We start from the raw sequence: 17,524 nt of genomic DNA on the forward strand, positions 1-17,524 counted from the left end.
CAGCAGTGTGCCCAGGTGGCCAAGAAGGCCAATGGCTCCTGGCCAGTATCAGGAATGGTGTGGCCAGCAGGAGCAGGGAGGTCATTCTTCCCCTGTACTCGGCACTGGTGAGGCCACACCTTAAATATTGCGTCCAATTCTGGGCCCCTCAGTTTAGGAAGGACGTTGAGATGCTTGAGCGTGTCCAAAGAAGAGCAACGAGGCTGGTGAGGGGCTTGGAACACAAGCCATATGAAGAGCGACTGAGGGAGCTGGGGCTGTTCAGCCTGGAGAAAAGGAGACTCAGAGGTGACCTTATCACTCTTCAACTTCCTGAAGGGTGGCTGTGGTGAGCTGGGCATCGGTCTCTTTCTCCGGGCAACAACAGACAGAACAAGAGGACACAGTCTCAAACTGCGCCAAGGGAGATACAGGCTAGAATTAAGGAGGAAGTTTTTCACAGAAAGAGTGGTCAAATACTGGAATCATCTTCCCAGGGAGGTGGTGGAGTCACCATCCCTCCATGTGTTTAAAAAAAGACTGGATCTGGCGCTTGGTGCCATGATCTAGTTGAGGTGTTAGAAGATGGGTTGGAGTCGAGGATCTTAAAGGTCTCTTCCAACCTAGAAATTCTGTGATTCTGTGATTTTTATCTCCATGCCAAAGATTTCCATTTTGGAAGGGGCTCATATCTCATATGCAGAAATTTTATTTGAACACAGACATGGTTTCAGCATGGTAAATGTGTGTATGACAAGAGTCAATACAGAGGTAGGATTGACTCCTTATCTTAAAGCAAAGCTGAGTCCCTCTTATTTTTATTCTCTGTACCAGACCAGAAGCAGAATGCCATCAGTTTTATTCTGATGTACATCTCTGTATATTGATTTATATCTCTGTAGTGTTAATCATGATGAGACATTTCATACTGGAGCATATACAAACAATTTTATATGCTATTATTAGATGTTCAAGAAAAGACTCCATCCTCTTCCATTTGGTCACCTTTCTTATTCACACTTAGGCAGATGAATTCAACTTTGCTCTTAAGATGAGAAACCACGGATCTTGCACGAAATCAAAGCGACTTATTTTCATCAACCAGAAACTTGGTGATTATCTTGCTATTTAAATATCTGATTGTTTTGTTATTTAAGTAATCCAAATATATTGATTCTGGACCTGGGTGGAGAATCCCATGAGTTTGAAAAACTAGGCCAAATCAGTTTAGCCTGTCTCAAAAGATGCAAATTCTTCACAAAAAAGACACAAACATAATGATCAGTATTCTCTCTTTCCAGTCTTCTGTATGGCCCTAATGGACAGCAAAGGAGCAGGAAGCACAAAATGCAGAGCACCAGTCATTAGAAAAGAAGTTGAGTGCTTTGCAACCCACACAATGCCTGGAGACAAATGTCCTCAAACTGGCACTTCCAAACACAGAGGTCAGTCACCAATTCTCTAAAAAAATCACTTGAAAATGAAGGTGATCCTGGATTTCTTAAACCAACTTTAGATCCTTCTACCCTGATGAGTAACATATGGAGAGGCAGGATATCCTGCACTTTAAAGACAAATTTGTTTTTCTTTCTGATATAGACATAACCAAATCCTTCCCAATGTTTTTATGAAAACTGCAGCAAATGTCTGTCCATAGCAGAAAACAACTCTTTCCTCAAGACAATATAAAAACTCAATTCTCCCTGGTTGTCTACAGACCAAAACACACCTTAAATATTTCTGCCATAGCAGAGGTAATTCATGGGAAGAAACATCACCAAATTTCAGTTGTGGTGACACTGATAGTGTTACTTAACACAGCAGTTACAGGTCAATTGTCTCAGAAGTGAACTGAAACTCTTGAGGTGCACAGTACAAACAGTCTGATACGTTCTTCTGTACTTCTCTGACCACACAGTAAATCATTCCAACTTCCTAAACCAGAGAAACAACTAGATCACAGAAGAGTTTTTTACTGGGTTGTCAAGCTGACTCTGTCTATAATGCAAGCTACCATGAGAACCAAACATAACCAAAGGACATAGAACTATACTCTCAGCTGGAAACTGAGAAGGGGCAATTGTCTCAGCTGTCACATGAAACTACACCCTTACTGGACTTCTAGCACGAAGAAAATTGCACCAAAAGATCCTCACATTTGACTCCATGCATTTTCATACTAGGCTATGTTCCCGTTCTACTGCACATAATCAAATTTGTCTCAGTCCAGAAGTTGTTACACTAATACTCACCTTTAGGGTTTCATGTACTACAGAATACTGCAGATTTGTTCTGGTCAAGAAATTACTATGAAGACATGCATTTCTACTTTGCAGTTATGTTTCTAAAACTATTAAATTACAGATGGAGTTAAAGATGTCTATTGACTCAGTATTCACAGCCCTGAACTGTTAACACTCCCAACCCCCTTTGGCAGTATAAAGGCAGGAAACTGCAGAGTTTAAGGTTCAGGGAGCACTGCTCACTGCAGTGGAAAATGACTGCATTCATCACTGAATGTAAAAACACCTCTCTAAACCTTTATAAGGAAGCTCTACTATGCAACTGAGGGATACATACTTTAGCTGGCTCATACCTGCAGCTACACACCTCCGTCCAGCTGTTCCAGTCTTCACTCTAAAAGACAAGGAAAAACACACATTGAGGACTCCAGAGTTAACATCAGATAATAACAAGTATTATGTGAACTCTACGCGGTAAAGCGCTGAGGACTGGGAAAGTAAGCATATTTCTAATAACAGAAGTCATCATGAGGGGATAACAACCCTCAACAGCATCAAAACTGAAGCTGCATATTTCAAATATACAGGGTAAATGAAAGGGTGCACAAAAACGGACTGCAAACACAACCTGGCTGAAAACAGAAGGTTTAGAGCTTACTAGCAAAGTTCAGTGGACTTATGCCACCTCTCTGGCCTTTTTGCTGTCACAACAGTAGCAGCTACCAACAGCAGCAGTCACAATCCTAAACTCCTACATGACGTTATTTTGACAGCTGCAGCACTAACAGATGACCATGAACCTGCAGAGGGGAACTCTAATGTATGACTGCATAAATGGAAATGTCTCAAAAAGTGCTGAATTAGGGAACACAGAATTGAACAAGACAAGGAAAAAATGTTATTTCTACATCTTAAGCAAATCATCAGCCAGGAACCATACAGATTTTCTGTACTAGCACCTCATATCTAGGGGATGCTACTTCATGATTCAAAGTTCTCTTTTTGCAAACTCAGTAACAGATGCTCAACACAAGCTGGTCTGTATTTAAAAACAAACTTGGGATTCTTCATTTGTGAAGTTTCTTGACTTCTTTTCCCCCCTCAAATAATTTCTTCTCTGCCTCCTCCTGGGTTATTTTGCAGAACTACACTCATGTCAGTCTAGCAGTATTTTACAGAAAATCCAAATCTATTTACTTATCTATACTTACCAAACTAAAAACTGCATCCACCAGCAAGCAGAATTATACGAGGCTATCTGAGCTCCCACATTTCGACTGCTTTGCAGGCCCCTACTTAACATTTGATCTACATTTTTTTTAGTAAGCGAGATTAAGTGAGCCACATCCTCCTCTAACTTGCCATGTAATGTACTTGGTTATTTGTCACATGTACTCATGCCCTCTTTTTCAAAGGGAGATCTCTTGAGAAATTTCAATTCTTCTAAATCCTTCCTATTTGTTCAATTTATTTAATAAAGTACTAAAGCATCTAAAGGAATAAAGAATCCTAAACAACCAAGACCAAAATTAATTTCCTTATAATATTTGTTGAAAACAAAACCCAAACTATGAATCCTGACAAACATAATGCAGTTATCTGAAATATGTATTTTCAAAATTATGAATTTTTCTTTCCTAAAATATTACTCAAAACTGACTATTGTTCAGAGAACACTTCGCATATTTATTTTTATTCTTTTCACAACAACGTTCTGGATAATGAAGCTCCAATTCGTGATTGAGGTAAATGTTACCTTAAGACAGTTCTTCCACCAGAGCCAGATTCCTCTGCTTTTCTGAAGTTTAATTACAAAATATCTGTTTATGGCCAAAAAAGGGGTTTTAGATTCCTGCTAACAGACCTTCTTCATGCCTAACTTCTAATGTCTTCAAAACAACACGTACCATAATTTTTTTGCTTATATGCTAAGTTATATTCCTTAGATAATCATCTTTCAGATAAACTGAAATATACAGTTACTTGATCTTGTGAATGCTTAAGGATATCTATATAAACAACTTTTTGATGCTAAAAAGAAAACCTTCACTTTGCACATGTAACTGCAACACTCTAGTGAATTAATTTAAAAACTTCAAAGAAACCAAAAGTGCAGCTAACATACCCAGAGGAACCCATAACTCTTGGATACCTTTGGGAAAAAATACACTTCACTGAATCAAAGGCAAAATCCAACACAATAAAAACTTCAAAAACCAAGCAGCAAATCTGTAACCACCTGTAGAAAGCCTGGGAGAGTTCTAGTAAATCACAAATTGTTTTAGTATGGTTTATTTAATTGCAAGCAGAACATAAATACACTGAATAATTTACCCAAGTTTATACATCAGACAAACGTGGCCGAAAGGCCAAAGAATCTGACAACTGTGTTTGTTCTCAGGAACAGCTGGGTCTTGGATCCCTCAGACTAAGGTATATACACACATAGAGCTGGGTGCTGCTAGCCATGTGCGCAGCACGGTCACTTCTGTAATCTACTGATGGGGCAGTACGCTCTTGTGCAAATTAGGTTCTCCCCAGCCACCATTTGATGTTGATAGCCAAGTGTTTTCATAGCTGCATGAGTGTGCTTAGTGCTGTCAGCAAAACAATTAATGGGGTAAATTCAGATGTCTCACCACAGCTTTTATAAAAATTTTCCTGAAGTTGTCCCCTGACTAAGGTGCTGCAGCTGAGTACAGCTGTCAATTTCAACTACTGCACAAAGCTGGGAGGAACTACCTGAGTATTCCATGTAGAAAAACAAAGGTTTAACGCTTAAATTTAATGGCCCTGCCAAATCTGAAGGTGACAAAATATACTCTTGTTGATGAACAGTTGCAACTTTTGATATGCAATATAATATAAATAGAACTGCAGCCGGTAATGAAAACAAGCAGCTCTATCGACTAAGTACTAGACAATGGATATGAGCCCAATAAATCCAGTAATACTGCTTTTCTACTAAGTGGTAGAACTTCTGTCTCACCAGCACCCAGGACCATCTAAGAGAATACCAGATCATTTAATGGATTGTGATCAATGAAATTACTGTCATAGTCAGCACTTTCTCTAGACCAGTTAGTTCTCTCATTATGCTTTCCAGGAACTAATGTTTATGGGATTGTCAAGGTTACCACTGGCAATTAAAGAGGCCAACAGATCAAACAGACCATATAGGTCAGCCTCAGATAGATCCTGGCGTCAACAGACTCTCACATAAATCAGGGCTCAGTCTGGACTCACTGCAGATTTACATACTTTTAGGAATCCATGTGACCAATAATGAAAATTTGAAAATACAGAAAGAACTATTTCTTTGGAAGAAGTACAGGAGGGAGATAAGGATGCATCAAAGAGCAACAGAGCAAGTGCACTACATAGATTATGAACCGAGAGTCCTACAGAAACCAGAGGGAGTTTCAATCACCGCACAGCCCAGGCCACAACCCACAAAAATGTCACTTCGTAGCAACCCTAAGTAATGAGGCAACACACAACAGAGACAGCAAGGGGAAACTCCTACCCTATAAAAACCCTACCAGAGAAGGAACTTTTTAATCTGAGAAGTGCCCTTCTACTGCAATCTTTACACCACCCAAACCTCTCAGCACCAGAAGCTACTTGTTCAATGTGAGGCCACAGCTCAGTCACTGTGATTGCTCAATTTATTTTGGCAGACAGAGCTGTCAAACACTGTTTTTCTCAGCACTGCCAGCACAAACACTAAAGGGTATAGAGAGTGGCAGACTAACTATACAGTTAGCAAGTTGAATTACTCATGACAGTATGTTCTACTATAAGAATGTAAGTTTTTTCAACTTCAGATGTAACATGAAGAAGAGAATGAAGAATAGAAGAGATGCACATTTTGGGACCACTGCAGATAAAGACGAAAAGACAGGAAAACATTTAAAATGCTATGCCTCAAGTTACTCTAACCAGGACATCATAAGATACTTAAGATTTGGGATGTTGATCATATTTGCAAAGTCTGTTCCATGTGTAGTCAGCATTTACAGCCCAAACACCTCCAAGATTGATCATTAAGTCTTAAAATCCACAATGAAAGCGTCAAAGACACTCTTTAACAATACAAAGCTATCCCACGATTTACTGCTGAAAACATGGGACTGGGGCTTAGAAGACAAAACTTGTATTATTAACTATGTGCCTGAATGGCAACTATTTGGTCCATTTGTACAATATGGACAAATATGTACAAAGAAATACTAATCTTATTTTTTTGTGAAAAGGAATTTTGAAAACTAGTGACAGAATGTATTTAATCAGAATCAGGGGTATCATCACATTGTTACAGTTGCATCTCAGCTAAAAACCTCATAAATAACTTCACAAAAAAAAATCCAAAAAACATCTGTCTGTTAATAATATCCAAAAAATCTCACCAACAAAAGACTAATTTGCTCTCTCTCTCCAGATTATGGTATTAAGGGACTCTCAAAATATACCAGGAGTTGCAAGTAAAGAAGGTACAAACTAAAGCAACATTTCATTTACTATTTGAATGAAAGTCAGAATGCACGCATTCATGTTTTGTTTTATGGAGACTCTACATGCCACAGGAAGACCTAACACATACTGCAGAGTCTGGCCTTCTTTTGGGTATAAGATTGAGTTTTAGTGAACACAAACAATATTTTCAGCTAAACTACTAAGCCTACTCCTAGAAGTAACTGAACTTTAGCTGAACTTTAACAACCTCATCCATCACAGCCACAAGATTCAAACACTAACACTTTCAACTTACCTACCTTTAAAGGCAAGATAAAAAAATCTCAATGGGGAAACCACTCCTGTGCAATGTTTACACAAACACAGCTAGCATAGCTCTGTGTTAAAAATTCAAGATACTAACACATCTTTTTTTCTGATTGTACAAAAGAGAATAGATTCAAAAGCAAACAGAGAATAAAGATGTATTACAGGTCTCCCACAAAGATCCCCAAATGCAATCACTATTCTGTACTACCACAACTAAAACGTCAAAGGAGGATGCAGCGTACATGGCTGTTTCCAGCATCTACTGCTAGCTTTAGGAGAAAATAATTTTGAGGTGTCTCAATTTTGAAAGATCAGAATTGAACTGTGTACAAAATTCTGAGTAGGTCTGAAATTCTGTATTTGAAAAATGTTGAAGAATAAACATTTATATTTTATTTCAAAGAAGCACAACTAAGAAAGACTGATTTACCTGAGGCTTGTATGTGTCTTGCTTGGCTTATATTAGACAAATACTTGCCATGAACTCTACCGTGCAGAATCTGCCATTGCCACGCCTGCAAACCAAAGAGTAAAAATATGCTCAATTATTTTTATCTTTATTTTGTAACAGGCACACGGTAAATCCTTTGCAGAAGTAAATGAATACAAACTACACTCATTTACATCTGCAATGAATTGGGAGTTACTGCTCTATTATAAGCAATGAATACTGATTCAAATCACTTTTAACAGCAAATAATTTTTGTTAACACTTGAAGAGATTTAATATTGGGTGTATAGAGCTGAAGCTTTAAAAAATATTTCATACTATTTCTTTTTCTCCATCAGAGGCAAATGCTGGCATTGCTGTGGGAGCATCAACTTAGGAATGTTCCACTTTTGCTCTAAAACACAAATTTAATAAAATGTAACCATTTCACTGCAAAGCAGTTCTTACTAAGCTTCTAGTCCAGATCTCTGAAGGTTTCTCATTTGTAACATCATTTGTATATACTTTGATTTCTTTTTTGCAACATTTACTCCTCTCTTCAATATCTTTATATAGTATCTGAAACATACAACTGTAAATAATACAGAAAAACTTATTTAAAAAAAGTGCATTCATTTACAATCTGCTGAAAACACATGAATACATGAACACATGCCATGAAGCACCATTTTTGTGTGTCTACCAATCATAAATGTAATGCCACACCTCACATGGACTTTCCTCTGTCTGAAGAAGTTTTCATTCCTCGTTACAAACATGTGAATACAACTAGTAGAATGCCTTTCCTGCTGGTATCAGCAGCTTTTTACTCCACAAACTACACTCCTGGTCCATTTGTGACCCTGACACACCCTCTCCATACTGCTCATCTCCAGTCGTTGATGCTCACTGACTCTTGCATCAGCACACCAAACTCCGTTTGCTCCTCTCTCTTCCCAAGGCCTCAGAAACTCTCCCTGCTGTACAAAGGCTGGATCCATAACTTGATCTTAGATTTTAGTTGGATGGGTGGAGAAGAATCAAGAGCGTCAATGTACTTTGCCAAGAGCTAGAGGTTCAGTCCTTGCTTGAAGTCTTATTCATGTATTTTCAGATGTTCTTTACTTACACACTCATCCATCAATTCATTTCCATCACTTTTACTGAAAGGCACAGTATGACACCTGCTAACAGTCTTCCAGTGCTAGCAGGAAGAGACTCCATAAACTTTACGGCAAAAACAAGTGCTATAATACAGCTTTGGCAGCATAAGCATGCAGAATGGACATAAAATAAATATATTTCTGAATTCTCTATACCTTGTCCCTAGATTTGGGAGGCATCTTAGACTGTCACATGTAAGGTTTTGGAAGTATATGTGGCTCATAATTTTCTCTCTGTCCTCACATAAGAAAAGCTCGCCAATTTTTTCCCAAATGAATAGCAGGCTTTCTGTAGAGCAGCATCAGTGTGTACCAAATACTGCATTCATTAAGAAGTATGTTAAGACAATATTTAGGACTTCCCTGTCTAGAACCAAATTACATATGCCCCAGCAGGCAACACAGGCAAACAATTCTCATTTAATATTTTCAGGTTATACAACTGAGAAGACTAGATAAGAGCTCTCCATTAACATTCAATAGAAAAGGGGAAGAAATACAAAGGAATAGATTGAGATACTCCTGCTATAGATCCAGTTTACGCTGGTGCTATTGCCAAAAGAATAGTACACAACTCTTTCCTCACCAGCTGCCCATGCCTATCACTGTGTAAGAAGCCTGAGACAGGAAATGGTCAAGGTGTGATCTTGTCAACTACCAACAACAGGAAAATAATAGTTTTAACCCAGATGTGCTCCTAGATTCAATTCACCTCACAACCACACAGATATTCTTGCTAGCACAAAGGAAAGGAAAAATGGCACAAGCCTCTTTCAGAGCAACACTAGCAGATGCTCATTTAAATTACTCATGGAACTAGATCATCAGATTTAGGTACTGAATTTCACACAATTAAATCTCTATTGACTGATACTTTCTAAAGGCCTCAAGCGATAAACAAGGCTTCCACTGCTTCTGTTAAGAAAACACTGTTTGTAAGAACTACATACATGTCTTTCCATATAATCATCTTCACTGTTCCAATTCTTTGTCAGTGGACTGCCTCAGATATTAGAGACATGTCACTTCATATTCTTGATTAAACAATATGATTTAACTTCTTGAAATCACAAGTAAATGTTTTCCAACTTTCATTCACTCTTCCTGGAGTTGTAAATACCTCACAATAGCAGTTTTAAGTTTCATCAATCTGAAATGCACACTGGACTTAATTTACAATTCCTGTAATCTTTCCGTATGTCCACCCCTAACCAAATTTTATTACTCAACCACATAATTATAGTATTTTTTAAAAAGGGCTTATTTTTGTAAAAAAAAAAAAAAAGCAGGCAGTAGGGCAAGAAGAAAATAAAAAATCATGCTTTCCTGTGGAATTTCAGTATCTTCAAAGGACATCAGACAAAAGTTAATTTTTCATTTGTCTCATACCCTGATTAAACCTTTTCTGCAGGCAGGGTAGCAGTCAAGATATAGTGGATTATTGGGTATTCTCCCTTAAAAACAGAAGTATATACGGCAACAACAAGATTTCCTGTCTTGACAGCTGGGCTTAGCTCTGAACAATGCCACTTTCTCATATATTGCCTTTAGGAAGATTACAACAAAATGGCATGATTGAAATTCCCCAGTGCCATTATACTACTCAAATGCCTTTGGTGCACATATATTTACTATTTATTCAGAGTTCTATCCATTTATCATGGCATCTTTCACAGAACTGACACACAGCAGTTTTAAACATGTAATAGTCTACTTCCAAGAGGCCTTTAAAACTGCCTAATTATATTCCTACTCCAAGACTACTTGGAGGAAATGGTGAGTATGCTGTAAGAAAACACTTGAAAGCTGGGGAATCATAAAACTCCAATCACTGGCCTCCAACAGTACCAAGAATTTATTTTAATTGGTAACTCATATAAATGAAAGGTTGTCAGCTAGGGAGTCAGCAAGCGGCAAAGTGAGAAGACAGGTGGCCAGAGGACCTAATTCTAGCAGAGGATGCCAGAATTAGGCAAAATACCAAGATACTTCAGGTAACAAGCTTAACAACCCACAGGCTGCATATTTACAACAAATTCTGCGGGATTTCCACATGAAGAGAAAAAAAACTACTGCAGTGTGTCTCCATTAAACAAAGAATGATCATAAAACAGCCACACAACAAAGTTGCTTGAGTTCAATCAGTTCAAGAAGATGACCCTCTGTCACACATCAATGACAGGTCCTCGCCTGCAGACATCAGTACAATTCTGACACTGCCAGGCAGCTGAGATCCACCAATTTGCCTCCAAAACGTCCTTCTTCCAAATCCAAGAAACACACAGCTCTCTCAGGAGGAAAAACACTGAAGACACTGCAGTAGCAAGAAAGAAAAATAATTCAAACTGACTTTATGAAACATGGTCCTCAACAAAAAAGTCAGACTCTTGCTAAAATCAATTTCACAACTGAAACAATGTTTTCCTCTCTCAAATTCCAGAAACAAAAGACTGATGCCTATTTGCAAAGATATTCAAAAGACACCATAATTTTTAAGGGGACAGTATTTCTTAAAATTTAGAAAAAGTGCCCCATAAACAATTGCTCTCTTTCTCCCTCTCAAAAAATTATCGCCACAGTTAATGGTATAGACAATTGCTGCCACTATTTTGAGCACCTTTCTGCTACTCGAAGATTGTATCAACAGTTTACTACAGTGTAGCAGTTAACAGACATTCTGCACTATTTGTTCACCTGATTTACTATTTAAAAAAGCAATTGTGAATAGTAATCCCAGTGTGTGCAGTGCCTTAATACAAAGTTTATGCAAGCACACAGCAGGGAAGTCTCAGCTGCAAGTTTCCAGCCCATCCTAACAAGGTATTTCCTACAAGCCCCATCCTTGAACACCAACTCCTCATTCCAAACTAGGCAGGCCAGGGTCTAGCTCCTCATTAATTCCCATTGCCCATAACAAGCAAACACAGCACTCAGATCTTCCAGGACAGGATCTAGCTTTCATTAATCTTCAAGGCAGACAGTGACAACAGACCTTTTATGGAAGGATACAGGCCTTGGCTAATCACTCCCCAAAGCAGGAAGGGAGATTAAAATCCTCATCCCAGAAGACAGCAGCTCTTTTGGAGGTTAAGTCTGGGTCTTTCTGATGCCACTGGCACCCACTACAAATTGCCTCTGCAAGACAGCTCCTCCATTTCCAGTCCCTAAACTCCCAAATTTGGATGAACTGCAGTTTACAAAAAAGACAACAACCACAAACAGATCACCTTTCACTTGGAACACCAGTCATCCCAGAGATGCAGAGACAGGCAGACAGATGGACATAACAGAGACTGTAAGCCCTGGCTCTCAATTCTGCTCAGCAAATGCCCACCAGGCCAGCCACTGCCTGGTGAGCCAGTGTGCTCTGCTGGACAAATATAGAAAGCAGAAAGTGGAACAACCCTTTCAGCAGAAGAGATTCTGCTCAGCTCTCTGAGAGGGAGGAGCAGGAGCTGAACCAGCCGAACTGCTTTACCCATACATGGTCTCTGAAAGAGACCATTGCTAAGACAAGTTCCTTTACACACACACACCCTCACTCACTGTCACACAGTGCAAGCAGAGAAAATAATTAAAGCATACGAACCTAAGAGAGTTCCTGTTTTGAAATGAGTTCCAACTCCACTTTTCCTGCGCCCACCTTAATAATGCACAAATATCTAACAATATTCACCAACAAAATCTGGCCAGCAACTCAGAAAAAGACAAAAATCTTCCTCCCAGGGAATCACCACATCCACCAGCATTTCAGTAACTACTGAACTAGTGAAGCCTTCCTTGCTGCTTTTGGACACACGCAACCACATATTAAGTTCTTGGTTTGACCTTCTCCCCCCTCCAGCCCAAACTGAATTAGAGAAATCTTTTTAAACCCTTCTCCCTTTTCAAGTGTTGTCCTAAACCAGGAAGCATGACCTTTCTCATTGGTTGATACTAATTACTATGGTGACCTGTCACATCTTGTCTGCTATCCCTGTAGTCCTTTTTGCCAGTGTTTAACTAACTAAACCTTTTCCTATGCATTCTTCTTAAAAACAGAAGAAATACACTTCTGTGCAGCATCCTCTTCTCTCCACCCAACCCACCCCTTTCACATTCTGGCACAGAAAGAGCAGAGTAAGTGTAATTGAAGACCCAAATCCATAGGTCTTCACAGAAAAAAAACCTACGAAAACTATACAAGTGGCACAGTCTATTTTTATTTTTACTGCACAAGTAAGATAGTTTCATTTATTCAAAAGCAGCTTCATTTATATAAAAAAGCACCATTATTGATAAGCAATTTATTACCACATGCTGCTGCCTATTGCTTCTCCTTGGTGCATCCCACACTTATTTGGTGATACCAAACTACCTTACAGGAGCTACCAGAAAAGTTCTTTCTTACAAGTAAGTGGACACTGCAACTTCCAGCTATATCAGGAATGCAGCAGCCAATTCAGAACTCAGAGAAGCACACTAGTCAGGGAGTTTTGTTAATGTCACGTGCAAGTAGACACAAAAGTGCTGGCATTAAAACCAACAATACTGATATTTTTTCAAATTTCTCATTACTGAGGTAATGGTTTAGGCTCCCTGCAAATTCAGGAAGATAACAGAATATGCAGAATTAGCTCTACACCTAAGCACAGCCTAAATTATTTTCCTTACAGATAAGGATCAAGACTATGTGTCCTAGTCTTGCTCCCCAAGAAATGCCTGTTAAACTTAGTCTTGAATTAAATGACAAAATAATTTTAAACTCAAAGAAATTCCAAAGCAAATTCTGCATCACACAGTTAGTGTCATAGTGGCTTCCACACTGTGAAATACAGACAGTACCACCTACAGCCAGTCTCTGATAGTGATCAAATTCTGGCACTGAATGCATAATCCAGAGTGTAACATGGTGGCTTTAGTCCACAAGTATCACAAAATACTCACTTAACTTTTCCTAAGTCTCCAATGCATATAATCATGGATTTCTGAGCAATCAAAACTGCTTTAGAGAAGTAAATTTACAATCCTTTTTCTTCCCCAAAAAGATTTTGATATTTTCAAGGGTATCACTTCTAATGCCACCTAGGACTGTGCAAGTAATTTTTACTGCTTCAACTTGTCCTCAATTGTTCTCCACTTTGCAGTCATTGAACAATCACATGCAAGAAAAAATAACCAACAAAATCCCAAGAAGAAATACAACTCATCACTAAGTTGACCCGTCATCCAAGTATTTTTTAATTCAGAATTTTAAATGGAGGACAGAAAATTTTTGAAGACAAATAACAAGGTAATACAGGTAAGCAGGCAAAAAATATTTTCAGATGGTGCTCTGCTTTGGAATACAAACCTATAAATTAGAGAATTACTTTTACACTGTATTGTGCCTACACAAAATGCAAAAGCTAAATGGGATGTTCAAAATACATTCTCTCTTCCTGAAAGATCAATATTTCATTGCCTTCTGAAGAAACATTTATCAAAATTCTATCTTGTAAGATTTTGCAAAGATAATAAGATGCCTGGTGTCCATCCTGCAAATCTCTACATATATTAAGAAAGATGCTACTGTTTTTGTATGTGGACTTGGACATTGTCTGCTAAGTGCTTGATTTGAATTACAAACTCCTCTGCTTTGGAAAAAGCAGACATGAATATTCCCTTTCCAACAGAGTCTAAAAAATTTGTGGATTGCATGCCTACATTGGAATATCTTTTGAACTGCATAGTTTGGGACAAAAATAGCAGAGAATATGCATGGGTTCAGTGAAAATCTGAATTTTAAGTGATGTTTGAAGGAAAAGAGTTTTACTTTGACATGTGAAATACTGAAATCTAGTGGATAACAACTACGTAATTTTCGTGAAAGGTGCAGTACAAAACAGCCAGCAGACAGAAGTGAAAGCTACTCGAAAGAACACTTTTGATAGTGGTGAAAAAAAGAAGCCACAGTCCCGAAAAACTCCAATTATTTTAAAGTAAAAACAATGTAAGACAGTCACCTGGGTTCTTATATTAACTGGGAGAGCATCCAGTTCTGAGAGAACACAGAGCATGTAAGCATTAAAAAAAATGCTCTGCAAAGGAAAGCCTGCCAGATACCACACCAGCATGACACCAGATATTCAACAAACACCCATCCTCTCATCCACATGCTCATTCAAGATCTACTTGAGGTGTGCTGCTGAAAAGGACAAAGAGCCCAAACTGCCTGCTCATTTGCATGGATTTCAGAAATACTCAAGCTAATTATTCCATGCTATATTACAAGCAATTTAGTCAAACCAATGTAAAAATCCCAGAGCGATATGGTTTTAAGCCCAGTTTACATAATCTTAATTCTACCTGGGACTTTACCACTGCAACCCAAGCCATTAAACCAGTTATAAATCTACTCTAAATTGGTAAAGACTTACCAAAACCTGCAGTTTGTCAGTTTGCCACTAATACTCTGCCTCTAACAGAGCAGCCAGAAAGCCAGCATACCTTTTCTAAAAACAAAAAGACAGCCCATGCTATACTAAGTATACTGAAGATACAAAGGTAACGTGCACACACGGGACAGACAAGCCAGCTTGTGGACAAGGATTCCTCTTCTGGCATAAGGCTTTCACTTACATATACCTGTGACACAAACCGCATCATCTAAACTGAAATTCTTCACTAAGAATTGGAAACTACTGAAGATTTCTTTTCAGCCATCTAACTGCTCATTGTTCATCCTGAAGTCAGCTAGCAATGATGCATTTTCTTTAGCACAGAGCTAAGACAGCTGGAAGTTTGAAGCTACTCAAGATGTCAAAGATGACTTCCTTTCCTTAGGATGATGACTGTGCTGCGCTCTATTGCTGTCACACAAAGAAGCCTGCTCTGTCCATCACTGTTCAGACTCGTGAGCTATTCCTCCCTACAGCAAAGCACTTGTAGACTAAGTGGCACTGCAGCTTTGACCCAACGCGTATATTAGTTCTACCTGCTTGAGTCTCACATCTGGTGATGTTTGGGAAATCTCTTGAAATGTGAATGCTCTCTTTTCATTCTTGCTTCACAAACACAAAGTGTCTTGGCATCTTTATAGAACAGGTTGTAGAGAACAGTAGCAGAAATGTGGTATCTTGCATTTATTCGTATAACAAGTATCTCTGATGACTGGAAGAAGGGCAGTAAAACTACTGGTTACTTTTTCCAATCAAAATGATCTCTCTTGCCTCAAGAAGTCTTGTAACAGGATCACCATTCAAGATCCTGCTCCGTGATACTTTGAGAAATACCTATTACAAGCCCTAGGTAACTTTCCTCAACTTACAATCCCCATTCTAATAAATACTGAAATATATTAGTCTTCTTTTCTTCTATACTATTTTTTCCTCCTTCCAAATACCTGATCAATGGATAAAAGGCATACCTTCTTGCCTGAAGGCATTGAATAACTCTGCACATAGTCTTGAAGGACAAGCAATACTAAACAAGCCCAGATTGAAATAAAACATTTCAGACATTCATGGCAAGACTGAAAAATAAGAAAGCAGAAATACAGATCTGAGTGCATTTGACTATTGCAGCTGTCACAGTAACCAACTCACATTATGTCTTGGAAAACTGGACATATTAACTTAGAAACAGTCTCCAGTTCAACAGCCAGAACAGTGGGTTCTTAGATCTCAGTGCTAAAGACTAATAACCAGGAAATCTCAAAAACTGTGACAATTTGTCTCACTTCCCACCTATTCTAAAACAGGCATTAAAGAAAAAATCAGAGTGGGCACTCTGAAGAGATTTGTGGCAGATGACTCAGTAACTGATACTCAATAGCCACATTTCATAAAAATATGCAAGAAATAGTTAAGGAGCATCTTGCTCACAACAAAGTTTCCCAGTAAGTTCAATTAGATACTGGATTTCAGGTAGAATCTTACTTAACTCAAAATGAATCTAAATATTTAAGAATCACATAAGCTTCTACCTTTTATGAAATTCAACCAATACAGGATGCTGTATTCTTTAGAAGAAAATTTACACAACATTATAAATATTTCCCTTATTTCAAAGCATCATATTTTGTTTCAACTAATGATTCTCCAACTGATGCACAGGTTACTTGGCAAGGTGTGGATTTATTTTTAATGAGACAGACAACTATTGTCTATCCATGATCCTGCCACATTTCCTGCTTTCCCCTTTAGAGAAGTGGTGCCAGGAAGCATGTTTTCAGAACCCCTTCTCGTAGCAGAAGAATTAAAAGAACCTTCCCCCTGCCATGCAAAGATAATCCTACAAGTGCATCAAGTTTTGGAGGCCTAGCAGAAACATGGATACAGTAAGAAGTACACAACAGTACTACAATGGATTTCTTTACCCTGTTTCTCATAGTGAAAAATGGGTACATTCTTCTCACTTTGTAGGCAATTCACTTTCAAAACAAAACTTCCTAACACATAAATCTTCATGTTTTAGTGTTCATGACTTCAGAACAGTCACTTTTCAATCATCTGCTTTTCTACAGATGCTGTGTTCCTGCTTTCTTTTGCATTTAAACAGAACGTCCTAGGCTTGCATCAATTATTTTGCTACCTATTAGAAAAAAACCAAACAAACAGATACAAAAAGGGGAAACATGTAACAGAGGAGTTAGGATCATGCATTGATTTTCCCCCATGTAACGTTACAAACTTAGGGAAAGGAAAACCAGAATAAAGACAGTCATGCAAGAATGATCATTCAGAAATGGTGAATGCACTCCTCAGAACAGCATAAACCTTCCCAAAATAAGTATCAGCAATAATTTTGAATGTGAGCAGAGGCTGAAAGAGAACAGTAACCACCTAAAGAAAAAATAACTCTTTACATCACCCTATTTAAAATTCCCATTTGGGATTTTTAGTAGTATATACATTTACACCCTCTGCGCAGATATAAGATTTGTGCTTCTGTCCTGGGGGCAC

General features: G+C 38.4%; 1 protein-coding gene across 1 annotated transcript in view; it reads right to left on the reverse strand.

Annotated features, from left to right (window-relative positions):
- The window catches only part of CELF1 (CUGBP Elav-like family member 1), a 40,099-nt gene extending 37,483 nt beyond the window's left edge, over positions 1-2,616 (reverse strand). Inside the window, exon 1 of the mRNA XM_031055841.1 lies at positions 2,560-2,616. Coding sequence (XP_030911701.1) covers positions 2,560-2,573 — 14 coding nt within the window. The 5' untranslated portion in view covers positions 2,574-2,616. The remainder of the gene's footprint in view (positions 1-2,559) is intronic.
- Positions 2,617-17,524: the final 14,908 nt, after the last annotated feature.

Source organism: Geospiza fortis, unplaced genomic scaffold (assembly GCF_000277835.1).
Source record: "Geospiza fortis unplaced genomic scaffold, GeoFor_1.0 scaffold66, whole genome shotgun sequence".
Classification (NCBI taxonomy): domain Eukaryota; kingdom Metazoa; phylum Chordata; class Aves; order Passeriformes; family Thraupidae; genus Geospiza; species Geospiza fortis.